Below are 27031 nucleotides of genomic sequence, written 5' to 3'. Positions count from 1 at the left end.
AACAAATAAAAATAGTGTATACAAGATGGTGATTAACAATATTATATAAGATAATATATAGTACAAAGCATATGTAATATCATAAAATTTAATTTAAATTATGCCCACTTCATATAAAGTTAGGGGACATGCATACTTAAAAGTTGTAAAGTGTGTCAACTAAGGTATAAAAAAAATATATATATATATATATATATATTACACATGTTTATACAGTTGCCAAAGGTATCTAATTAATTTATGTATATAGTGTTGTAATGGAAAAGAGGGGAGGATCCTAAACATCTATATAGAGAAGGTTGAAGAGCACAACTAGAAAGTTACCCTTTCAAGTGGGCTATGGTTGAAGGGGAAAAAGTACATCCTTAGCCTTTGCCTTTCCTAAATTTAATTTAAATTATAAGTTTAGTTTCTTAAATATATGAACTTTTAAAACCTATCTAAAAATAATAAGATCTCTTAAAACTTTCAATTTTATATCTAATAAGGTTTCGAACAACATAAAGGACATTGAGGATGTTGAGTTGATTATTATAATCTATGAGTTATAATAATTTGTGTTTGCAGTGTAGAATATTTTAGTTTATTTAGGAAATAGTAAACCATGTAACAGAACTAGGGGTGTTCAAATAACCCGGATTATCCAATCCAAAATGTAAGAGTTGAGTTGGAAACTTTATTTGGGTCATTTGGGTAGCCAATCAAACTAACCTGAATTTTTGAGTTGGTCCAAAAAATACCCTCAACCCAACTCATGTACACTCCTCAACAGAGGGAGAGAGGGGATAGATAGAGAATGATGAATATTGTAACAAAGATGAATTTCAAATAGTATAACTGTAGTTAATTGTAGATTATAAATAGTTGTAAACATTACAACACTACTATTTTTGGAACTCCATCATGGAGTGAACTATAATAGTCTACCCCATCAACTTCAAGTCGGGGGCTTAAACAATCCAAGTTAGATTATTAAATTCATTTTTTTTAATAAAAAAAATAGCTAATCTATTAGAGACAAAGATCAATTTTATTTATAATAATATTATTGATTTTAAAAATATCGAGCGTGTTAGGTGCATAGTAGACATAAAAATAAGTTAAATTTCAATTTTATGTTTATGTAGTTCTAGTTAAAAAAAATATTCTAATTAATATTTAAACGGTTCAGTTCATTGTCTTATCCCTCCAAATATCTAAACATATTTCAATTCAATCCATCACATCATCCTTAAAATTAGAAACTATAAACTTTAAACTTTAAAATTAGAAACATAATTAAAAATTAAGTAATCAAATTAAAAAACGTGTAAATAGAACTAGATAAACATAACCTTAAAAATTTCAAGAAACTATGAGAAGCTTTTTAAAAGGTAGAACTCAACTTTGGAAGTTTAAAAGATCAAATTTGTATTTGAACTTATCTACATTTATTAAAGTTGGTAATTCCAAATTTGACTGTCCACATAATCATCATTTTTTACACACTTAAAATGACTGCCTACTGCCTACTGCTAAAGTATGTACGTATATATAAGTATTAATTTATTTACATGTGGAATGTTGTTTCAAAGTAAAATAAAAAATATAAAACATATGAATATAAAAATGACTTGAACTCGAAAAGGAAATGAATATTTATAATAATAATAAAAAAAAAAGAAAAAAAAGAAAAGAAAGCAACATGTTTAGGAATATATATGAGAGTTGAAAGTGAGAGCAGAAGACTAGTCAATAATAACATAGCCGACAAAGAAAAAGATGAGTTTGGGTGGTAGAATTAATCCTTGGTTTGGTCTTTACTTTATGTTATAATAGAGATTATTATTTGTAATGCCTATGTTCTACATAGGGTAATCTAATAGCTGTAAAAAAAGGGCCCTTTTTTAAAAGCCAACAGCTATTAACAAAAAGCATAGCTTTTCTTCCGTATGTTTTCCAAATTAAGGAAGTTTGTCCTTAAACTATTCATTTGAAAATCACATCTTTCCATCAATACCCTTTAACACATAAGGAAATTGATTGTTTTGTTTTATTTATTATTATTATTATTATTATTATTATTTTAGTTAGGTAATTTAAGTATTTTCAAATTGAGGTGTGAAATTGAATATGTAATTATGTAATTGATACTTTTAAGATCAAGATATTATTTTTCCCACAATATTTCAATTCATGTGGGTTAGGTCATTCAAACTATTAGATAAACATGAAACTGCAACAAGATGTATTTGTGAGGTATTCTCATCATCTTGTATATTTATTTGGTTTTTCATGACTCTGATACCATATTAGATAGATATAAAGTTTCATCCAAAAATCAATGATGACAAAGAGGTGAGTAACTCATGTATCTTATAAAGATTGTGGGGGGTTTCTCACCTTTTTAATGTGGAATCCTCAACGCAAACACACAATTTCTTAGAGGAAGTAGAAATACTTAAGATCCAAGTAGCTATGTTCTCAAGTTGGCAGTTAGAAAATGATTTGAAACCTATTGAGAATGCAACTAAAGTCTCACATTATCTAGATACGAGAAAGATCGTATATATATAAACGGGAGACAACATCTCCTTTGTGTTGGAATACATGAACAAGCAACGGAAGAAAACAGGATCATTAAACATTTTAATTCATTAATTTTGACTTCAAATTCAGCATGCTCATAAACTAAAAACAAAGTTTCAACACTAACCTTTGAAATACCTCTTGAATCACGATCTTCAGATGCAATCTCCTTTTCCTTTGGTTGTGAACCACCATAAGGTCTTCCCTACTATTCTCTTGGAGCCTTAGATTGAGTTGTGAGACTCAAAACAAGCTTGAATCGAAGGGAATTGGAGAGGAGGTTACTGGTTTTACACAATGTGAAAAATACTTCTTTAAACACAAATTCTCAATAAAAATGCAACATTTTGCATCCCTAATTTCCACTTAGAATTGAAGTTTATATTACATGACATTCAAGCAACAAACCTTCTGCATGAATTCCAACTCCACCTTCATTATTGAGCTGGAATTGAAGTGAAAATATGAGTAAGATGCTTGGTTCCAAAAGTGGGAAAACCCCACTTTTGGGTTTCCATTTTTTTTTCATTTTGAAAACTATTTTCAAAATTAAAAAAGATTTTTAGTTTTTAATTCAAAAAAAAAAAATGAAATTTTATCAATTTTTCTAATAAAATTAATAATTAATAATTAATTAAACAATTTAATTAATTCTATTAATTTAATATAAAATATTAAATTAATTTAATACTAATTCCACCTTCTTGAAACCTTATTCATGAATTTAATATTTAAATCATATTTAAATATTAACCAATTCTCCAATTTCGTTTAATTCCAAAATTAAACGTGTAATTATATCACATATAATTACTAATTCCTTAAATTCTAATTTGAACATTTTAAATCAACTTATCACGATACTCTAAGGCTAATCTGTTTGTGAGCTAGTAGGGGGCCTAGTGAACCTACAGATCATAGGCTCCAATGATCCGAGATTAATTGGCTAAATTCTTTACACCGAATTAAACCTCATTCGTTAACTACTAGGCCACTCCACTAAAGCTTGTAGTTGCACTCCCCTCATTGTAGATATATTATGTCCACTTGATATAACCATGATTAGTAAGTTAACCCTTTACAGGTTGTTCGTATAACAGCTAGGTCAAAAGGTTGTTTTACCCCCGAGATTACCTCTTGTTCCTTAAGTCCCACTAATCCTCTAATGAACAATTGGTTTGTGATCCAATCATTAAACCAAGTCCCTCTCGGGCCAATGAGAGGCTAGGGCCCCTTGTTCAAGACCTGGAGTCAGCCTTAAAGGAACAACCTCTCTACTATCTCTAAAAGCGGGTAGGAGTGAATTCCATCGTTGCACCCTATATCTTTAGCTATCTATCCGGTCTTACTCCTGAAATGGAGGCTTATTGAGCTGGAGCTAACCCTTACCTATGCAAATCTAAGGATAATCTCGAATAAACAGGAGTTCATAGTTAGCTCAGGATTAAGGTCAAGTTACCTAAGTTATGGTTTTGAAATAGTCAGTTTTAAACAATAAACAACGTTATAAAGTAAGAGTGACTTATTTCTTGGTCCGATCTTGTGTAAACTCATTGTACAAGATGCCCCCGCTCCTCATTTCACTACATGTACGAATCAGGATCACTTCGTCTGTAGCACTTTACAACTCCTTGTAACAACTATAGAGTGGACCGCATCCGATAGTGTTACCAGAATAAGGCACCCAAGCTTATTTATATACTATAGATCATTTAAACTATTTACTCGAACCCAATCCACTTTTATGTCTCCAAATAAAGTTCAAGTACTCATGTAATAATCATGAATCTTTTAGTTTATTGGATTTATTTCTAAAATGATAAGCAATTCATATATTCAATACAACTTTATTGAATCAAACTTCAATAACAACTTTATTTATTTATAGAAGGAGTTTATTATTTACAAACCACGAGTTTTAGAACATAAAACCCAACACTTTGGTATGAGGTATTTTAGATAAAACAAAAAATAAAGCCAATATAATTTATATAGTAAATAGTATGATACTATTGTGTTGAGATATATAGAGTCTCATCAAACAATTGATATCATAGTTGAATCCTTTGACCTAGTTGTGTTGGTGGAATCTAACAAAGAAGTCATGAGCCTCAAAGGATATAGCTAGCCATCGTGGAGATATATGATTGAGGATCAATTGGATCGACAACATATTACAAAAGAAATGATCAATTAACCTAGATAAGAGCTAAACAAAAATAGTGACTATTTGAGGGGAGATTCAATGGTAATTTCTTCAATATATTGTTGAGAATGCAAACCAAGTTCCACATTTGGCCTATTGAACAACATTCTCAATAGTACAAAGCCTTTTGAATGAATCCAAAAATAAAGTCATGAAGATTTACATCCAAAGTGAATAATATCATCTATTGTAAAGATATATAGAGGATTTATTGTCCCTAATAAAACCTAATATCATATAAATTATCCAAAATATGCCAAAGTGAGCTTGGCTCTTAAATAATTGGTATGACCTTTCACTCTAAAGGTTGTTGGAGGTTTAATTTTTCATCCTCACAGTTGTTGTACTAAAAAAGATTATCCAAATGAATCAAATAATCTAAATCCTAGCAACAAAAAAACATGCCCAAATTTCTCACCAAAACACAAGACTCCAATCAAAATAAATATTGAACACAACCATAAGAACTAACACTCACAAAATTAGCATTACCTAGTAGCAATTGGCAAGCATGCACAAAAACCTAGCATTTTTTCCCCTATTTCATGGCTTTCATGACATGTAACATCTTCTTGTTCAATATTAACTTCACTTTTAAGGTTTATTCACCCAAAATTATTTTAAAGAAGCCGTCACAACATAGTCTATAGTTTTGCATCATGAATGCATGAGAGAGAATTGACAAATGTACTTCAAATCTACATTCAATGGCTAATAAACACATACATGTATTCAAATCCACTAATAATTATTAAAAAAACATCGATATTTTAACAATTGTGCTTCATTGAGTAAATTTTCTATCTCGACGTGAACATGCAAGAAATCCAAAAAGGAAAATAACGGCTTGTCAAGAAATTTCTCCATGAATGACAACCTAACTAGCTAGTCGATCATCGAACTTGTTTCCTAATTGAGCCAGTAAAATGGGGAGAAAATCAAGGGAGTAATGATGAGTATGAATTTAGAAGAGAAAAAATGACCTAAATCCAATTTATAAAAATTTCACCTATTGTTTTAAATTGATTGATGTTTCTAAGAAATTTCTTTATATATGAGGTGATTTTGTAAATACCACAAAGGGGAAGGCCATCAATGTCAAAGAAATAAACAGGGGAATCCTATTTGTTCCCTGTCCCTATTATTTTTGTTGTATTTTCTTTTGGAAGAGAATGAGGATCAAACCTTCTGAATCTTCTCTCTCTTTCATATATGTTCATTTAATTAATTTGAAAAGACCTAGCTAGAGAATATTTGGATAAATTATATTGAGAGGCTCAACCTTTTTTAATTTCCTACAACTCACTTGGACTTTCCATTTTGATATTTCTATTAATTCCATTCTATTATTCTCTCTCTCCTTCCATCTAAGCATGGTTGGATATCTCATTTCTATAATGGTTGAACTTAAAAAAAATTAGGAAAAAAAATCTTTGTAGTATTAATAATAACAACATTCAAGTCTCCTCCATAAAAACTTTTATAAAAATAACAATTTAATTAGTCTCTAAATTTTAGTTTATAACGCTTTAATATATATACTATAGATCTGTAACAATTTAGTCACGAAAATTTAATGAGTAATAATGATTCAATCCATATACTTTACAATTTTTAACGATTTAGTCCATATTATAAAAATTTCTATAAAAAGTTCAACTTTTATTAAGTAACAACTTAGTGTTTATATTTTATAAATAAAAATTTTATTTTTGAGTAATTTGTACTGTGTAAAAAAAAAAATCATACTAATATTTTTCATGATAGCGTAATTATTACAAATTGTAAAGTATCTAGATTAAATTGTTACTCAACTAAAGTGTAGGGAAAATTGTACTTTCATGAAAGCGTTTTAGTGACCAAAAGTGTTTTTTTCTGCGAGGATGAGAAATTGAATCTTCAACCTCTAGGGAAGAAAGTAATATCAATTATTGTTGAACTAAGCTCCTATAAGTATTTTTTTAACCTGAAGTTAAAATGTTGTTTTAATTTTTTTACTTTGGATCTCTTATTCCATTTTAGTAATTATATTTTTTAATATCTAAGTTTAGTCTTTTAGTCTCTCAATAAATCTTAAAATTAATCCTATTATTACTTAATTTCTAAAATTAATTAAATGGTATGAAATTGAAAATCTTAGGAATTGAAAATTAGAAATCATGAAACCTAATTCTCAATCACCAAAACCCTCAAATCAACTCAATTTCAACACTAAAAATTGGTTTAGACACGGATTGCCTTAAGATCAAATATATTGAAACAAGAATAGGTTTCTTGTCCCAATATTCAAACACTTCACAAATAGAACGATCAATCTCACCTGAATGTTTTTAACATGTAATCCAATTGATATTATACAGGGAAATGTTACAACATCTTGGTAACACATTTTATCTTACTTTTTTTCTTTAGTTATCACAAAAATTTGATTAGAAAAATACAATTGTTTATATATCAATGTAAAAAAAAAAAAAAAAAAAGGAAGAAAGATACAATAACTTTTTTCTTTCAATTTCATTAAAAAAAAAGGGAAACTCTAAACTTGAAAAGTAAGAATGATATTTAATTCCATCCATTTTCAACTTCATAAAAAAAAATTAACACAATTTTTATAAGATTTTTAATTTGAAAATTGATTATAATATATTGTGTTAGGGTGAAACTATCGACCAGATCTGTCTAAAATCTAAACGTAAGGTAAGTGATACAAACATGAGAAGATTCGAATCCAAATGATTTCTAGATGGACCAATCGAATCTCAAACCTCGAGGTCGATAGTACAAGTATTATACTAGTTGAACTACGTTCTTATTGGCAATTTGATGTCTTTTTACTACTCTCGTATTAGAGTATCATTAAAATCCCAAATTTTGACCAAGATAACAATAAATTCATTATTTCGTTAATCTATGAAACTTATATATATATCTATATGTGCGAATGAGGTATATACAAAATACACTTAAATATCTTATTTTTTATTGTTTAAGTTGTTCCAAAACTCAGTGTTAAATTAAGCATCAGAGAGTTTGTGATTTAACACCATATTAGTGCATAGTTCTTTTATTTTATAAGCTTTGGTTCGATTTCAATTATACAAATTTATCGTTAAATTTTCATTGTCCTCGAAGGATGTAGAAATATCTTAACCGGGGAACTATGCTGGCAAAACCAACACACAAGGGATTTTCTTGGTTGGATATTTCCTCTTTGTGATAAATTCTCCATTTTATTCCATAGTTTGCTTTATAGTATCAAAAACAAAACACATCATTTTTCCCAAAAAGAAAAAAAAATGGTACAATTCAAGTGGTGGCAGAAGGAAGCACCCAAAAAAAAAAAAAAAAAAAAACCCACTTTGTCACTTTTTGAAGCCCTACAAATTCCCCCCCTTCCCCCTTCATTCTCTCCCCATGCCTTTCTCCAATTCCCTTCTTTCCCTCTTCTCCCCTGTTCTTAAAAACCTTCACTTTAATGGCTACCATGGTTTACCGAAGTTTACAATCATGTCTTGACTCTAATCTTGTCGATCAAAGAACCTTCATTTTCCCTCCCTTTGATCTCCCTTTAAAACACCCCTTTCCCGACTCTTCTAAATCCTTAATCCATTCCGATCAATGCCAGATTCCAAATAATTCTTCCCCTGCTGGAATTCCCAATTCCGGAGCCGGAGGCTGGACTTTCCTTCAATCCCTCGATGTCGGCGAGACTCCGGTGAGTAAACCAGAATCTTTTTATGTCCACCCACTTGCTAAACGGTTTAACCCAACTGGCCTGAGCGAGAAAAGCTTGAAACTCTGTACTGAAAATTTGGGTAATGAAACCGGTAGTGATATAATCGAGAATAATATTTTCTCGCCGGAGACTGACGGTGAGGATTTGCAGAGAAAATGGGAAAGAAAATCCCATTCTTATTCTAATTCTCATTCCCATCAATTTCCCCCGCCGTTGACAACGATTGGTGAAACAGAGTCGTTTAGGGTGATGCCCCACCGGGAAGAGGGGAGGCTGATAATTGCGGCGGTGAGAGCTCCGGCGAGGCTGCCGTGTTTTCAAGCAGAGAGAAGTGGCGGTCGCCTGAAGCTCTGTTTCATGACAACAGAGGAAAGTGAAGAAATGGACAGCGGCGATGAGGAGGTCGGAGCTGAAACGGAGACGGCGACGATGATGAAAAATGAAGAAAATGGGGAGAACAATGGTCGAGTAAATTTGGAGCAATTTAGTATTGCTACTTTTTGATTGTATAAAAATAAAAGTCTTCAAGTTTAATTTGTACTTTTTCATCCACAAAAGTTTAAGTTTAGTTTCTTTTTGTCTTATTTATATCGAAATCTTTGTCAATCATAATGACAAATATCAACCTAACTTAACAAGGGAAAAATACCTAAATATTATTAGGTGAATATCATCTCAAAATTCGATAGTTTAATCTCTTAAATACTTCATAATTATTTAAATTTAAAAAGAATTTTGGAATCGCTTTTAAATTTAAAAAGAATTTTGGAATCGCTTCTTACTTTTATCATAATCAACAGTTCAATCTTTTACTTATAATTTGTCAACGTGAGATATACTCACATGCACTCATTTCTTCTATGTCGAAGGTTCAAATAAAATCTCTCGATTCTAGTTTAAGTCTTATTGAACTTGAAAAAGAAAATCCGTTGTTAAAGCATTAAGTATTAAAAATTGAAAGTTTGAATTTTTATTATAAGTTTTATAATGATGTATTATAAAGACCGAAATGTTAATGAAGATAAACAATGGAATCCAAAGAGAAGGTTAGTGGTATATTTGAAAAATCTTAAAACTTAAAAGTTTAACGAATTTGGTGGTCAAAATTCGATTTTCTCTTTTATTTACTACGGTGACGAAGAATCAAATTATCACGAATTTGGTGGTCAAAGTTAGTTAGTGATTTTTTAAATTATTTTTATAATATATGTGGGAAAATATCGAACTTCTGATCTTGAAGTCAATATTACAATTTTTATATTATTTTAGCAAATCTTAATTAATTTAAGACTATGGTAATTACTAAAAAAATATATAAATGATAAAAAAGAGAGATTGATTTTTTTTTTTAAATGGAGTAATTAAAATTGTCATAACAATATGTTTTATTGCTTTGACTTTTTTCTCTTTGTCTGTTCCATATATCCTTTTTGTTCTAAATTCCTTTGTCTCGTAGTTCATGCTTCGTGATAGATTGACAGCCGTTATTTTTAATTTCTTTCTTTTCTCTCATGTAAAAATAAAAATATTGATTAATTAGGAAATTTTCTTTTATCCCTCAACTTTAATTTTGATTTAATTTGTCTAATATATAGAAATCAAGTTAAATAGAGCTGTGAAATTAATACATTTTAAAATGTAATTAAATCTTTAAAAATATTGAAACTAACTATTTGACTGCTTATTTTATCCATACTGGAACTGAATTAAATTAAGAGTTTAAAATTAAATCTATTTAACATCTACGTGTAAGATTAACTAAATAAAAAATTTTAAAATCATTATCATCTCAACATAATTCAAATGAATAAAAAATTATATTTTCAATTATATTTTTTTTAAAAAAATAATTTGTAAAAATAAAAGATTCGAATATTTGACCTCTTGATTATCTATTGAACTTGATATTATTAATCGGGTTGAGAATTGATATAATTTTAATTTTAACTATATCACATCCACTAAATCAAATTTATAAAAATATGTTGATAAAAGTTGAAGGTTTTTTTTTAATGAATTATAACTTCTAAAATTTAAAGATAAATTACATTGGATAACCTAAAAAATGTTAAAAATTTTCATTTTTTTTTTCAATATAGTATGAGACTGCATTTTTCTATAGTTTTGTAAATTACTCAATTATTATTTTTTAATTATTTGGATTATAGTATGTTATTCAATTAAAATTTATAGCTAAACTTGAATATACATATTCATTTTTATACTTTTGGAAAATGTTTATTTTATAATATATATGTAAAATCCATATATAAAATTTAATTTATAATATATTGTGATGAGGATGACGTTATTTTCGTTTGTCTACTTTCAAGCCAGAGTAGATAATGAAAAGGAAACTTATGCCTCTTCTTCTTCTCCAAGTGGCAATATTATAATAACATCTTTTATTTATTTTCTGTCCTCTTTTTAATTCCCTTTTAATTCCATTGAATAAAACAACACTATTTTTCAAGAATAAATTTACAATATTGTCACCGTTAAATTGGTTATAAAGTTATGATACATTTTCTAGTCCAAATTAAGATTCATATACAATTTCGAGAATATGGTAAATATTTGAAATCTATTTTTCTTAATTTAAATTTGGAAAACTGCCATGAGTGGCGATGTAGGAACGGTATATGGGAGGCCGGTCACCAGTGGCGGAGCCAAGAAATTTGCATAGGAGAAGCACTATGTAATTAAAAAATTCTAAAAAAGGTGTAAAAAAAATTCATAACTTCATCAATTAACTAATTTAATACATATTACAACTGTTTTCTACGAGTTTTCATGTTTTAAAATTTATCCAAATTTCTTGAATTAAAAAATATGATTATGAGGCAGATAAAAACATTGTTGTAAATATGCTCTACGAACTTGATCTTAAATATTATCATTATACCTAGAAATTTTAGTTTTTAAACTAGGATCTATAGGTAATTCTTCTAAGTTGATTTCTATATAATATATATCATAATTAGAGGTATGTTTTCTTTTTGAAGATGATGATTATGTAGTTTATATTGTTATTTTTTTAAAAATATCTCTTCATATTGATATAGACCCTACAAAAGTATTATCAATAAAAGTATTATAATTTATTACATAGATTTAAAAGTATGAAAATTAAAAAGATTTAGAAAATTTAGAAATTTACTTGTGAATGATATGAAACGTATATCTGACGAAAAACGAGAAAATTATCTTGTAGTTTAACTCTTAAATTAATTTAAATAAATATATATTAAGTAATACAAACTAAGAATTAGGTAAAAAAAAAAAAAGTTAACAATACCTTTTCAATAAAATGTTGTCTAGATTTGGGAGTAAAAATTTAGGTTGAAAAAAATATCTAAGATCAAAAGAAATTGCTGCTGATTTTTTTCTTTTAAATTTTTATTGGGGCGACAACTAGAAATTTTAAGTTAAGAATTGTTTTTTTTTTTAGAAAACCTAAATTTTTTTTTTATCATTGCCTTTTTTTTATATAGAAAAACTTAAAAGTTTTTTTTTATATATAATATATATATAACACACTAAATTCCTTTAGGCAAGTATTACAACAATAGGTAACACCACTACCAAAATTTGATTTTAAGATAAATTATAAATTAAAATTTAATAAGATGGATTCAAACCCACACCTTTGATAATTAGGGTGTGCCCCCCTTACCGTTGTACCACACTCAATTCGCCTAAAGAATTTTGGTTATATATATATATATATTTTGTTAAATATTACTTTAAAATTTATATTCAAAATACAAAATACGATAAGTCCATGGGGGCATGTGCCCCTGCCCCTATATGACTCTGTCGGTGCGTGTCACAACTTTTTCTATTTCGCAAACACAACACTTTTTTTTTTCATGAGTACTACTGTTATTAAAAATAATGAAAAACAACTTCAAGCTTGTTAGAATTTAGTTATACAAGTTGTCTTTATATACATATGTACTTTCTTATACAAGTAAGAGAGTGAAAAAAAAAAAATCAGTGAGATCAAGATAGCTAACAACTTATCTTGTAAAGTTCTTGTTGTAACTCCCTTATCAGAAATCATCAGCTTCTTCGTGGATGTAGGCTACCTTTGGCTGAACCATATAAAACTTTTGGCGTTCTTTTTCTTCCCTAATCTTCTTTAACTCTATCGTGTACCTTGACACGCTTGTCGTGTAGACTCTCACTCGACAGCAACCTCATCGTCTAGACGATCCTCGACAGAACCTTCATTATCTAGACGAATTTTACCTCATCGTCTAGACGATTCTCACCTTCATCGCCTAGACAAAGACCATCAGCATTTCCCTCTGGTTCTCCTTCTCTTCTCTCTCGGTTTTCTTCTGCAACAAAGAAAAGAAAGGGTTAGTCATTGAAGTGTCTGTATTTTTCCTGAGTGCTTGAAGTTAATCTCGGCCATCAAAGTATAGGGTAAAGATTTTTCTTCACGTGGATTGTGCTTTTAGCACACTGTTTTTGTTCAAGTGCTTTCCATCAGTGGTATTCGATTTTTCTCATCGAGCCAGGCTTTCATCTAAGCCCAATTAATTTTTTGCTTCAAGAAAACAGTGGTTCACACAACCCATTAAACCTATCAAGCCCAACAAGTGGTATCAGAGCCTGCAAGAAAACTTCAAGATTAGTCAAGATTCTAAAGAAGCAAAAATCTCGGAGCTTTCAGACAGAATTTGAAGCAAAAATGGCAGTAGCAAGATATGACATTAAAAAGTTTGATGGGAAAGGAGATTTTGACTTGTGGAAAGCCAAGATCAAGGCTATTTTGGGGCAACAAAAGGCTCATAAGGCCCTTGAGGATCCAGCCAAGCTGCCAATTACTGCAACAGAAGAAGAAAAGGAGAACATGGAGCTAATTGCTCATGACACACTTGTTCTTAATTTGTCAGACAGTGTTCTAGGACAAGTGATCGACTAAGAAACAACATTCAGGATGTGGAGCAAGTTGAATGAGCTTTATGAGACTAAGAATCTGTCCAACAAGCTTTTCCTAAGGGAAAGGTTTTTTTTACCTTCAAAATGAGTGCTTTGAAATCCTTGACAAAGAACTTAAATGACTTCAAAGGATTACACTAAATTCAAGACTCAAGGAGAAGAGATTGAGGTAGATAATGAAGCCTTTGTGCTTCTCAGCTTACTGTCGGATTCCTATAAAGATGTAAAGACTGCCCTAAAATATGATAGAAACTCTCTAACTATTGATATTATCATTTCAGCTCTTAAAATTAGAGAGATGGAGCTCCTAACCAGCAAGGAAGATAAGCCCAGTGCTGAAGGCTTATTTGTCAAGGGTAAGTCAAAGTAGAATAATAAAGAAAAGGGGAAACAAAGCTCAACAGAAGAGGGGAAAGAAAAGCCCAAGGTTAGATGTAAATATTGCAAAAAACTAGGACATCTAATCAAGGACTGCAGAACTTTAAAGTGGAAAAATGAGCAGAAGAACAAGCAACCACAACCTCAACAGAAAGTCCAACAAAATCAGTCAGGTGAAGCCTCAGTTTGTGAGGATTCTTATTTCTATTCAGATGCTTTAGCTACATCAAATTGGAAGGCAGATGAAAAAACTAATAAGAACCTAGATTGGGTTCTAGACTCAGGGTGTTCTTTCCACATGACACCCCACAAAGACTGGTACAGTACTTATAGAGAGTTGAATGGAGGCTCTGTCTACATGGGTAATAATAACTCATGTCCAGTGGTAGGTATTGGTTCTGTTTCACTCAAACTTGAAGATGGATCAGTCAAACTATTGAGAAATATTAGACATGTGCCTAAGTTGAAGAGAAATCTGATTTCACTAGGCATGCTTGATTCTATTGACCGTGAATACAGAGGAAAGGAAGGCTACTGTGAAGTCTTGAAGAACAGTAGGCCTATTCTCAAAGGGGTTAAGATTAATGGTTCCTATGTTGTTTAAGGAGTTCAGAAGATGCATTCAACCTTGTTTGTGATTCAGAAGTAGCCTACTGAAGGAGATCTTTGGCACAAAAGACTCTCACACATTAGTGCCAAAGGTCCACAAGCTCTTGCTAATAAGGGAATTCTACCTAAAGGAATTCATCAAAGCCTATCCTTTTGAGAACATTGTGTAATAGGGAAAACTACAAGGTAGAGTTTTGTAAAGGCTCAGCATACAACCAAGGCCATCCTTGATTATGTGCATTCGAACCTATGAGGTCCTTCACCTTTCCAATCCTTAAGTGGAGCCAGGTACTTCTTAACCTTTGTGGATGATTATTCTAGAAAATGTTGGATATATTTCCTTAAATCTAAGGACTTATTATTTGATAAGTTCAAAGAATGGAAGATTATGGTTGAAAAATTGTCTAACAGTCAAATTAAGTGTCTAAGAACTGACAATGGGCTTGAGTACTGTGTAGAAGAGTTTAATGTTTTTTGTAGACAGCATGGTATTACTAGACACAAGACTGTTAGATATACACCTCAGCAAAATGGGGTGGTAGAGAGATTGAATTGAACTATTATGGAAAGAGTAAGAAGCCTACTGTCAGATGCTATACTTCCTGAAAAATTTTGGGCTGAAGCAGCTTCATATACTTTCTATACCATAAACAGATGCCCTCATGCATCTCTTAACCTTCTAACCCCTGAAGAAAGGTGGACCAAACAACCTCCTAACCTAAATAATCTAATGGTGTTTGGTTTCACTGGATTTGTCCATCAGAACAAAGGAAAATTAGCTGCCCAAGCTGTAAAATGTATGTTTTTGGATTTCACAGAAGGAGTTAAGGGGTTTAGAATGTGGCACCCTACAGAGAAGAGATGTATTACAAGCAGAGATGTTGTTTTCAGGGAGGATGAGATGTTTATGCAGGGATCTACATCTTATGTTACAGCACCTCAAATGAAGAATGATAAAATTGAGGTGGAGCAAGTTCTCAACCCTAGTTCTGATCCTTCAAGCTCAGAATCACCTTTTGATCAACTACCTCATCTTGAAGAAGAAGTAGAAGATGCTATTTTTGATCCCAAGTAAGAAGAACCAGATTTGAGGGGGTACAACCTAGATAGAGATAGGCAAAGAAGAACTATTGTGCCACCTTCAAGATATGATGACTACTTAGCTTTAAATGCTTTATATTTATATAATGATTCAGAATCCTCATCTTTTAAAGAAGCAATGAGTTGTCCTAAAGCTAAGTTGTGGATAGAAGCAATGAATGAAGAAGTTGATTCACTAGTCAGAAATAACACTTGGGAATTGACACTCTTGCCCAAAGGTTGCAAGCCAATTGTATCCAAATGGGTGTACAAATTAAAGGAGGGATTTCCTAATGATCAAGGATCTAGATATAAACCTAGGTTGGTAGCTAAGGGTTTTACTCAAAGACCAGGTGTTGATTTCAATGAGATATTCTCTCCAGTGGTCAAGCAGACTTCTATCAAATTATTATTGTCTATTATGGCTCAGAATAACCTAGAGCTGGAGCAATTTGATGTTAAAACAACTTTTCTACATGACTTCTTAGAAGAAGTTATCTATATGAGCCAACCTAAGGGGTATGAAGTCAGAGGGAAAGAAGACTATGTTTGCCTATTTAAAAGGTCTATTTATGGCCTTAAACAATCCCCTAGGTGCTGGAACAGAAGATTTAGTGACTTTATGCAGAAGAATGGCTTTAATAAAAGCTCCTATGATAGCTGTGTTTACATAAACACTGATACCTATATTCATCCTATCTATTTATTAATCTATGTGGATGACATGCTATTATCAGGAGCAACTATGAAAGAGTTAAATAAAGTCAAAGATCTACTCAAATCAGAATTTTAAATGAAAGACATGGGCATGCAAAGAGAATTCTAGGCATTGATATAATCAGAAACAGAAAACCAAGTATTCTCAGCATTGATCAGTCATAATATTGTCAGAAATTGCTTAAGAAATATTATATGGCAGAGGCTAAATCAGTGTGTACTCCTATTGCTAATCATTTCAAACTCTCAGCAGAGAATTCACCTAAAGAATTTGACATTGAACATCAGAAGGTAATGTCAACTGTCCCCTATTCCCAAGTTGTGGGAAGCTTAATGTATCTAATGGTGTCTACAAGGTCGGATATTGCTTATGCTACTAGTCTGGTAAGTAGATATATGGCTAATCTGGGTAAAAGGCACTGGGAGGCAACTAAGTGGACTTAAGGGTACTACAAGTGCTAAACTAATGTATCAACAGCTTCCAAACAGAGAACTAGAGCTGATTGGGTATGTTGACTCTGACTATGCTGGAGATCTAGACAAGTGAAGATCCTTATCAGGCTATATCTTCCTATATGAAAGGTGTGTTCTAAGTTAGAAGGCTACATTGCAAATAGTAGTAGCCCTTTCTACTACTGAGGCAGAGTTTATTGCTCTCACAGAAGCAGTAAAAGAAGGTTTATAGATGAAGGGTCTCCTAAGTGATTTCGGGATCAAACAGAATACAGTAAAAAAAAATTTGTGACAATTAGAGCACCATAAATTTATCAAAGTATCCACATTATCACAACAGAACAAAGCATATAGATATTAAATATCATTTCATTCGAGAACAGATTGAAGAAAAACAAGTAGAAGTTTTGAAAGTTCATACCTCAGAAAATGCCTCCGATATGTTGACAAAGACTGTCACTCAGCTCAAACTTCAGAAATGCCTCGATATTATAGGGTTTGAGTTAAGAGACAAAGATTAAAGAAGAAGAGATTTAGTACAGAGAAGCTGAAGAAACACTTGAATTTTCTTTCAAGGTAGAGATTGTTATTACAAATAATGAAAAACAACTTCAAGGTTGTTAGAAATTAGTTATACAAGCTGTCTTTATATACATCTGTATTTTCTTGTACAAGTAAGAGAGTGAAAAAAAAACTTTGAGATTAAGATAACTAACAACTTATCTTGTAAATTTCTTATTGTAACTCCCCTATCAGAAATCATCAGCTTCTCTGTGGACATAGGCTACGTTTGGCTGAACCACGTAAAACTTTTGGCGTTCTTCTTCTTCCCTGATCTTCTTTAACTATATCGTGTACCTCGGCACTCTTATCATGTAGACTCTCACTCGGCAGCAACCCCATCGTCTAGATGATCCTCGACAAAACCTTCATTGTCTAGACGAATCTTACCTCATCGTCTATACGAATCACAACTTTACCTCAATCGTCTAGAAGATTCTCACCTTTATCGCCCAGACGAAGACCAGCAGCATCTCCCTCTAGTTCTTCCTCTCTTCTCTCTCAGTTTCCTTCTACAACAAAGAAAAGAAAGGGTTAGTCATTGAAGTGTCTGTATTTTTCCTGAGTGCTTGAAGTTAATCTCGGCCATCAAAGTATAGGGAAAAGATTATTCTTCACATGGATTGTGCTTTTAGCACAATGTTTTTGTTCACGTGCTTTCCATCAGTGGTATTCGATTTTTCTCATCGGGTCAGGCTTTCATCTAAGCCCAATTAATTTTTTGCTTCAAGAAGACAGTGGTTCACACAACCCATTAAACCTATAAAGTCTAACAACTACCATATATGGTGAAGACGAAGATGATAGTGGCCGCTTCCAAAGAATTCTTCATCATTATTATCTCTGATCACTACCATATTTTCAACATTTTAATTTATTTGCTATTTGATTTTTAAATAACAATAAGAACAACAAGTGAGTATTTCAGGTTCAACACACAATCATCTTTCTCTGAATCTTTTACTTCGTTTCCAACGCGAGATTCAGAGACGGACGTCTAATTTCATGATTTCTTCGGAAGAACATCGTCAATCTGTTCCAGAAGGTTTGGCAATGGCGTCAATTGAAAGAGAGAAAGGTTCTAATCTACTAGCATCGAGCGACATAAGTTTTATTATTAGAGATGCACTTATTTAGTGTGGAGTTGTCCCATACAAGTGACCTTCGGTTAGGATAGCTCTTGAGTTTCAATGGCGGCGACATTGTTCTTCCTGACGAAGATTGGACTGAGTGAGATCAGCTGCTTTTACTCTGATTTCTAACATCGGCTTTGAGAAAGTTGATCAATGGCGATGGAAACAGGTTGAATCAAGTGTATCAACTGTACATCAAGTGTGTACACTTGATACAAGTGTGAGAGGATAAAGTGTGTATCAAGTGTATCAAATGTACATCAAGTGTTTATGAAGTGTATCAAGTGCACTTCAATAGTGTATCAAGTGTATCAAAAGGGTATCAAGGGTATTAACTGTATTAAGTGCATCAAGTGTATCAAGTGTATATCAAGTGTATCAAGTGTATATCAAGTGTATTAGATGTATCAAATGTATATTAGTAATGAGACCATTGCGACATTTACATTTTTACATATGGGCTAGGTTGCATTTTTGCCATTTTAGCAAACAATAAACATGTGGGTTATAGGCCTAATTAATATATTTTATTTTTTCCTTTTTGCAAGTGCCCCTTTAAATTTATGGTTGGCAGAATTCGTCGTCTAATTTCAGACCAAATAAAATAGTCGTTTCTACCAAGTTTTATAGTAGTGGTAGCATGAGTCGAACACAGGGAACTGAAAAGTTTCTCATTCAAACAGTTTACAGTCCGAGGTAACCAGAGAAGGGGGGGAGGGGAGGGTTTAAAGTTGGTTTGATTGCAATAAAATGTAAATAATATAAAGTAAAGACACAAATTAAAAGTTTGAGAAATTAGATGAGAAAGTCCTTAGGTTATAATGGAATTTTCTTATTCAAAGTATTTGATCATTGATAGCTCTCAAAAAGAGCTATAATTCCAAGCTTAATTTAGGCTCGTAAATGGATTTTTAATGTTAATTATCCTATTTTGTAGATGTGTGAGTGTCCAAGGGGTAGAACCGAGCATTTGAAGCCAAACAGGGTTAATCTGAAGTAATTTGGAGGTAATTTAAGCTTTTGAGCTTCAAAGGAGGATAAATTACCAAAATGCCCTTGATTGGAGCATCGCAGCCCTGGTGCAACGCTCCCAAGTAACGCTGTAAAATAGAATGTGCGGATGCAGGATCAGCGTTGCAATGCTACAAATTTTGACGGAAAAGTGCTAAAATCCGCATGTGCCTCACCTTTGCATAAGAGTTATAACGTTGCCTCAACCCTACCCCAATGCTCGAGGGTTGGATCGACAAGAGCGTTGCAATGTTGCAATTGTAATATAAATTGTTTCTTTCTGAATTAGGTAAAGAGGGAGGAGAGTTAAGTCGTCTTAGAGAGCATGTTGTTCAGTTGTGGTCATTTCAGGCCAAAACTTATGAGGTTTCTTTTAATTTTGAGTTGTAATTGTAAATCTTAGCTTCATGAGTTAGATTTGATGAATGATTGAAGGTCATGACGTTAGGTTTTTAGGTTTGTAGGGATTTTCTTGAATTTATGAGATTTTCTATGGATTTTTTTATTGGATCTTTTTGGTTCTTTATGATTTCCATTCTTTGATTCAATTTCTAGCACAAACATATAAAATTGATGAATTGACGATTCAAATTTCTTATATGTTTGTCTTTGCTATGTGTGTTTTATATGTTCGTAATTGCATTGAAAACATGCTCAATTCAGTAGCAATAAGTTTTATTTTGAATCATGGCATGATTTTTAGGCTATTTAGGATCATCTAATTGATAACAAAACCTAAAGATTGAGAATGCATTAGGATAGAATTGGCCATTCTTGCTTAATATCTTAATCAATCCATGAACGTAATGCAAATAACTAAGTAAATTACCTTTGTAATGAGCTTAATTAATTTAGGGATTAACGACATGTTGATCTCATTAGGGAGTTTGTATGGGTTTTCCCTACATTCAATTAAGCTTAAGAAATAGTTAGTTCATGATTATTTTCATAATTAACATCAAATGTATGAAGTGTACACCAATAATGTATCAAGTGTATCAAAAGGATATCAATGGTATCAACTGTATTAAGTATATCAGATGTATCAAGTGGATATCAAATGGATATCAGGTGTATCAAGTGTATATCAGGTGTATTAGATATATCAATTGTATATTAGTAGTGAGGCCATTTGCGACATTTTAAATCTTTACATATGGATTGGGTTGCATTTTTGCCATTTTTGCAAACAATAAACATGTGGGTTATAAGCCTTGTTAATACATTTTGTTTTGCCCTTTTTGCAATTGCCCCTTTAAATTTATGGTCGGTAGAATTCGTCACCTAATTTCATACCAATAAAATAATCGATTCTACCAAGTTTTGTAGTAGTGGTAGCATAGATCGAATACAGAGAACTGAAGAATTTCTCATTCAAACAGTTTACAGTCCGAGGTAACCGGGGGAGAGGGTGAGGGGTGGGTTTGAAGTTGGTTTGGTTGCAATAAAATGTAAATAATATAAAGTAAAGACACAAATTAAAATTTTGAGAAATTATATGAGAAAGTCTAACTTAGGTTGTAATGGAATTTCCTTATTCAAAGTATTTGAGCATTGATAGCTCTAAAAAATAGCTACAATTTCTAGCTTAATTTAGGCTTGTAAATGGATTTTTAATGTTAATTGTCATATTTTGTAGGTGTGTGGGTGTCTAAGGGGTAGAACCGAGCATTTGGAGTCCAACGGGGTTAATTTGAAGCAATCTGGAGGTAATTTAAGCTTATGGGCTTCAAAAGAGGAGAAATTACCAAAATGCCTCTGATTGGAGCATCCCAACCCTAGTGCAACGCTCCCGTGCGATGCTGTAAAGCAGAATGTGTGGATGCAGGATTAGCGTCGCAATGCTACGAATTTTGTTGAAAAAGTGCTAAAGTCCGACGTGCCTCAAATTTGCATAAGAGTTACAATGTTGCCTCAATCCTATCCCAATGCTTGAGGGTTGGATTGACAAGAGCGGAGTGTTGCAACATTACCACTGTAATATAAATTGTTTCTTTCCGAATTAGGTAAAGAGGGAGGAGAGTTAGATCGTCTTGGAGAGCATGTTGCTTGGTTGTGGTCACTCTAGGCTAAAATTCATGAGATTTCCTTTAATTTTGAGGTATAATTGTAAATTTTGGCATCATGAGTTAGATTTGATGAACGATTGAAGGCCATAACGTTGGTTTTTTAGGTTTCTAGGAATTTTCTTGAATTTATGAGATTTGCTATAGATTTTTTTTATTGGATCTTTCTATTTCTTTATGATTTCCATTCTTTGATTCAATTTCTAGCACAAGCATATAGGATTGATGAATTGACAACTCAAATTTCTTGTATGTTTGTCTTTATTATGTGTGTTTTTTATATCCATAATTGCATTGAAAACATGCTCAATTCAATAGCAATAGGTTTTAGTTTGAATCATGGCATGATTTCTAAGCTATCTAAGATCACCTAATTGATAACAAAAACCTAAAGATTGGGAATGCATTAGGATAGAACTGGCCATTCTTGCTTAATGTCTTAATCAATACAAGAACATAATGCAAATAACTAAGTAAATTACCTTTTTAACGAGCTTAGTTAATTTAGGGATTAACGACATGTTGATTATCATTAGAGAGTTTGTATAGGTTGTCCTTACATTCGATTAGGCTTAAGAAATAGTTAGTTCATGATTGTTTTCATAATTAACCGATGATTAGATTCATAGAAAACCCTACGATCTCTAAACCGACGTAGGTAATCTTGTGTTTGATCTCTCTCTTTCTCAATATATCTTACTCTTTTGCATTTTAATTTCTGCATTTAGTTACTTTGTCAATCAACAACCAAAACCCCGTTTTTACTACTTTCCACAGTCAAATTTAGCTTAAGAGATATTTAATTCTTGGTCTCTCTGTGGTTCGACTCTGTACTTGCCACTTGTGCTACCTAGTAGTATAAGTAGCAGTTCGGTGATTTTAAAATATATTTTTTTTAGGCTAGGGGTTTAAGAAACAACTTTAAATTCCTGCCCGAATAAAAATGGCACTATTGTCGGGACGGCAAGCTAATTAATCTTTTATAGTTGAATTTGACTTGTAATCTTTAAAAACCCCAAAAATATATATATTTTTTTTTTATGTCTACTTGTTTTATCATAGCAGACGATTTGAACATCGACTATGTGCTTCTTATGAGGTAAGCGGTTTAGCAAAGAGAAAAATAGGTAAGAGAATTTATTGAGCTTAGAAATCAAATATCTAAACTAACCTCTCTTGTTCAAATTTTGACTACTAGGCAATTGCAGGAGCTTGAGACATGTCGAGTCTGTTTACTTCAAGGACATTCATCTAAAGCATGTCCCCAATTTCACGTGGTCCTGTGCGCGATACCTATTTCCTTTGGGAGATACCTAGCCCGAGCTTGATGTTGATGCATGCTTCTTCTGCCAGTTCAGGTGTTTCGTTAGAAGATTTGATCAGGAACTTTCTAACAACTCTAGTGAGTTTGGGCAGGAACCTCTCTATAGTCATTAGGAATTCTCAAGTTACTAGCAGGATAACTTCTATTATGGATCCAAAACTAGAACTGATTTTCAGAGTCTAGGTGACCTTGTTGTTCAGGTCACTGAATTAGTTAGAAGACTTAAAGAATATCTTTGGTGCATCCATCTTCTGAGAGTACCGGATGAGCAGAGAGATGACTGACATCAACCACTCCGTTGAGCAGCTGATTCCTCACATTCCTAGCCAAGGTATTACGTTGTGTACTTTAATGTATGAATATGCTGATAGTTCTTCTCAGTGTGTGCATGAGTCTATTAAGTTTCACTTGGAGACTCAAGCCCACGTGCTAGTTGAGATGGATCCTATTTCTCAACTTGCAATTTCCATGCAGACACTAGAGAGTCATCCAAAACTTCATAACATTTATACTATTAAGACTACATTTGTGGAGGAATTTTACCCTTTCGATGATGACGATGTTTATTCTCCACCATGTCCAGAACAAGTCTGTGAGGTTAAGTATGAGCCTGAGCTTCATCTCGAGGAGCCCCAGGTGATAGAGTTAGAGACTTCTAGGCCTCAATCTATTCTTCCCTCTGGCATCTCGTCGTTTTTCCCTCATAAGTCAGAGTCAATTGAGTTAGTCGAATCAGAGTCTTCAATTTCTAAGGAGTCAATCTTAGAGACTTTTATTTTAATTCTTTTTTTTTTTTACAAATAAAAAAATCATAAATTCAACATGTCTGGTTATTTTCAAAAGATAAGAACTCTTATAGCTTTGTCAAGCTATAATGACTCATCTAAAAAGGGACCAGAAGAATACGAGAATCTTTTTGTGCCTTGATAGGGAATAAATCACGTCGAGCAACTCACGTTAAAAAATTTTCCTTCCTAGAGGGAGTTAGTGAACAAATTTACTTGCTTTCTTTTATTGCTTTCCTAGCTTAGTTTTTAATTTTCTTTTGTAGGTTCCTCTCTTTGGATCTGAAGAAGAAAGAATAATTAGATGAAGTTGCCCTCTTACCTACCATCCCGTGAACGAGAACATTTATAGGGGAGGTTTTCTATTCCCTTGTCTCTTTTTATTTCATTGAGCCTAACTAGGATAATGTATCAACTTAAGTTGAGGGTGGGGTACCTATTGGGTAGTTTTTCTTTATAGCTCGGGGTCCTTGAGCGTTGTGCTTAGAAAATGTTGTGTGTTTAATTGTTTTGTTTGCTCTGTTGATTAGTTTGTTATGATTATAATTTATGACGCACTCTTCTTGTGATAATTTTGCATGAAATAATGTTAGAATAGCATAATCATGATTTTTAGCCAAATTCTAAAAAAAATTATTGTCTCTCATGCATCTTTAAGTCATTACTCTTGCGAAATTAAAGTCTTGCATGCTTAGAATTATTTTATCTGGATTATATTTTTGTTGTCATCACGAAAGGCCCACCTTTGGATTAGAAGTAACCTTACTTGTTTTAGAGCAAAACTAGACAAAGTGGATAAAAAAGGGTCTGGTGTGAATTAAAAAAAAGATTAAAAAAAATAAAAAAAAATGACGCAATTGTTAGCTTGCCTGCAAAAAAGAATGTATATATAGCATGTGTGTGTGCATGGATAAAGGTGAAAAGAGCTACCTCCGCCATGTCTAGTTAGGACCCAACGAGAAAAGATTGGATAGGTTCTCGATGGTTGAGTATGAAAGCTGGCCCTCTAGGTAAAACAAACGCCTTCTATGTTTTGTGTGCGTGAGTTTAGGTACCTTTATCTTATTGTTGCCTTTTTTTTTGTAAGTTTGGTATGTCCAAGGTTGATAACCAAGCCGGAGTAGGGGGAAATGAATTAAAAACCTTATAAAACCTTTCCAGGTTGTACGAGCTTAACTAAGCTTTAGGCTCACTCATGCATGAATAGATTTAGAATTATTCTTAAAAATGTGCTTCATTGATTTATTGTAATCAAATTTAATTACTGATTGTAAATTTTATCCTATTTGACTGTTAAGACTAGAGTAACAATCTTAACAATTTGAGCAAGCATGTTTTGTAAGATTGAATGTATGGCTTGAATGTGTTTTGATCTTACTCGGGACGAGCAAGAATTAAGTTGGAGGTGTTTGATAGCTCTAAAAAAGAGTGATAATTCCTAGCTTAATTTAGGCTCATAAATGGATTTTTATTGTTAATTGTCCTATTTTGTGGGTGTTGAGTGCCCATGGGGTAGAACCAAGCATGTGGAGTCAGACAAGATCAATTTGAAACAATTTGGAGGTAATTTGAATACTTGGGCTTCAAATGAGAAGAAATTACCAAAATTCCCTTGATTGGAGCGTCGCAGCCCTAGTGCAATGCTCTCATACAACGCTGTAAGGCATAATGTGTGGATGCGAGATCAACGTTGCAACATTACGAATTTTGATAGAAAAGTGTTGAAATCTGCACATGCCTTAAATTTGCACCAGAGTTGCGACGTTGCCTCAACTCTACCCAATGCTTGAGGATTGGATCGACAAAAGTTGATGATGTGACATAATTTTTCTCATCAAAGTGAACTAATTGAAAGGTACCACTTGGAGCAATGGAGGAGCGACACATGGTGCACTTTTGATTTTTGGATTGTTTTTTTTAAAAAAAATTGAATTTTAAAAAAATGAATTTAATACTATTTTATGTTTGTGTTTAACGGCTAGTTTTTGACAAATGGTGGACTCTTGTTTTTTTTTGTTAGGCTTTAAAAGAAATGATTTTAAAAGATATATATTATTATATTACTTTTTATTTATGTCTAACAGCCAACATCCAATGGCCCAAAGTAAATTTGGATTTCACCATCCTCATTCTCTATTTAAATACATCTTCTTCTCCAAATTAATACAATAATTTTATACTATTTTTTTAAACCTCCATAACTTAAAGTTATCATTGTTATTCTCTCTCTCTAAGTTTCAATTTTCTTCTTTGTGTGCAAAATCTTGTAAATCTACTCTTCAAAATAGTTTTTCTCATATTGTTCTTCATTTCCAAATGCATTGTAAGGGTTACATATGATCCCTAAAATGAGTGGTTGTAATGGTTTGATGCTCAACCGTGGAAAGCATCGAGTTTGTTCTTGCACCCGAAAAAAGAACGTTGTAGCAGTTCGACTCTAAGTCGTGGAAAGAGTCAAATACTTATAGTAAAGTACCCAAGAGAAGTTGGGGAAGTGGACGTAGGCCGGTTGTATCGATCCACTATAAAATTTTCGATGTTAATTTTTCTATCCCTCTCCTACTTTAATTTTGCAATTAATTTGATGTTATATTTTATTACATGAAATTAATTACAATATTTGTTTCCTAAATTAATTACTTAACTTTTATTTATGTTGGTTGGATTTATCTTTACATATCTAATAACAATTATTTTATAAAATCAAATTGGGTGCTTAAACGTGTTAGTTTTAATTACTTGGCTATTTTGGGTTGAATTTATTTGCATGAATTTATTGTTTAAATTATTTATTAGCGGAAAGTTTGTTAATTTGTTTAATTAGGCCCACATTAGTAGAAATTTTAAATTAGTTTGATTAAACCCTATGCACCTCCTCTAAGATTGTCATACCGATCCTACATTAAGAAACAACATTAAATGCCTACTCGAATGACCCTAGCGTTGGGGTAGGGTTGAGGCAGCGTTGCAACTCTAGTGGAAATTTGAAGCGCGCACGAATTTCAACATTTTTCCGTCAAAATTCATAGTGGTGCAATGTTAATCCTGCATCCACACATTCACCTTATAGAGTTGCACAAGAACGTTGCACTAGAGTTGTGATGCTCCGTATTTTGATAATTTTTCCTCCTTTGAAACCTGGATGCTCAAATTACCTCCAAATTGCTTCAAATTAACCATGTTTGACTCCAAATGCTCGGTTTTACCCTTTGGGCAGTCAACACCTACAAAATAGGATATTTAACATTAAAAAAAAATCTATTTTCAAGCCTAAATTAAGCTATGAATTATAGCTCTTTTCGAGAGCTATCAGTCATCGAATTCTCATTACTAAAATTAAATAATTGTTTACACCTAATCAATTCAATTAGAAAAGCTAATTAAATCCTCCTAATCATCTAACCAGTCCAATTCGAATAGATAAAAAGTATGCAAATTCAAATTGTACTAA

General features: G+C 32.2%; 1 protein-coding gene across 1 annotated transcript; it reads left to right on the top strand.

Annotated features, from left to right (window-relative positions):
• Window positions 1-8136: 8136 nt before the first annotated feature.
• LOC120067721 (protein FANTASTIC FOUR 3-like) lies at window positions 8137-9127 on the top strand. Its single transcript, XM_039019277.1, has one exon. It carries the CDS (start codon window positions 8250-8252, stop codon window positions 9012-9014), a length of 765 nt encoding a protein of 254 aa, XP_038875205.1. The 5' UTR covers window positions 8137-8249; the 3' UTR covers window positions 9015-9127.
• The last annotated feature ends 17904 nt before the right edge of the window (window positions 9128-27031 follow it).

This window comes from Benincasa hispida, chromosome 12, assembly GCF_009727055.1.
Source record: "Benincasa hispida cultivar B227 chromosome 12, ASM972705v1, whole genome shotgun sequence".
Lineage (NCBI taxonomy): Eukaryota > Viridiplantae > Streptophyta > Magnoliopsida > Cucurbitales > Cucurbitaceae > Benincasa > Benincasa hispida.
This window is presented reverse-complemented; position numbering and strand designations above follow the sequence as displayed.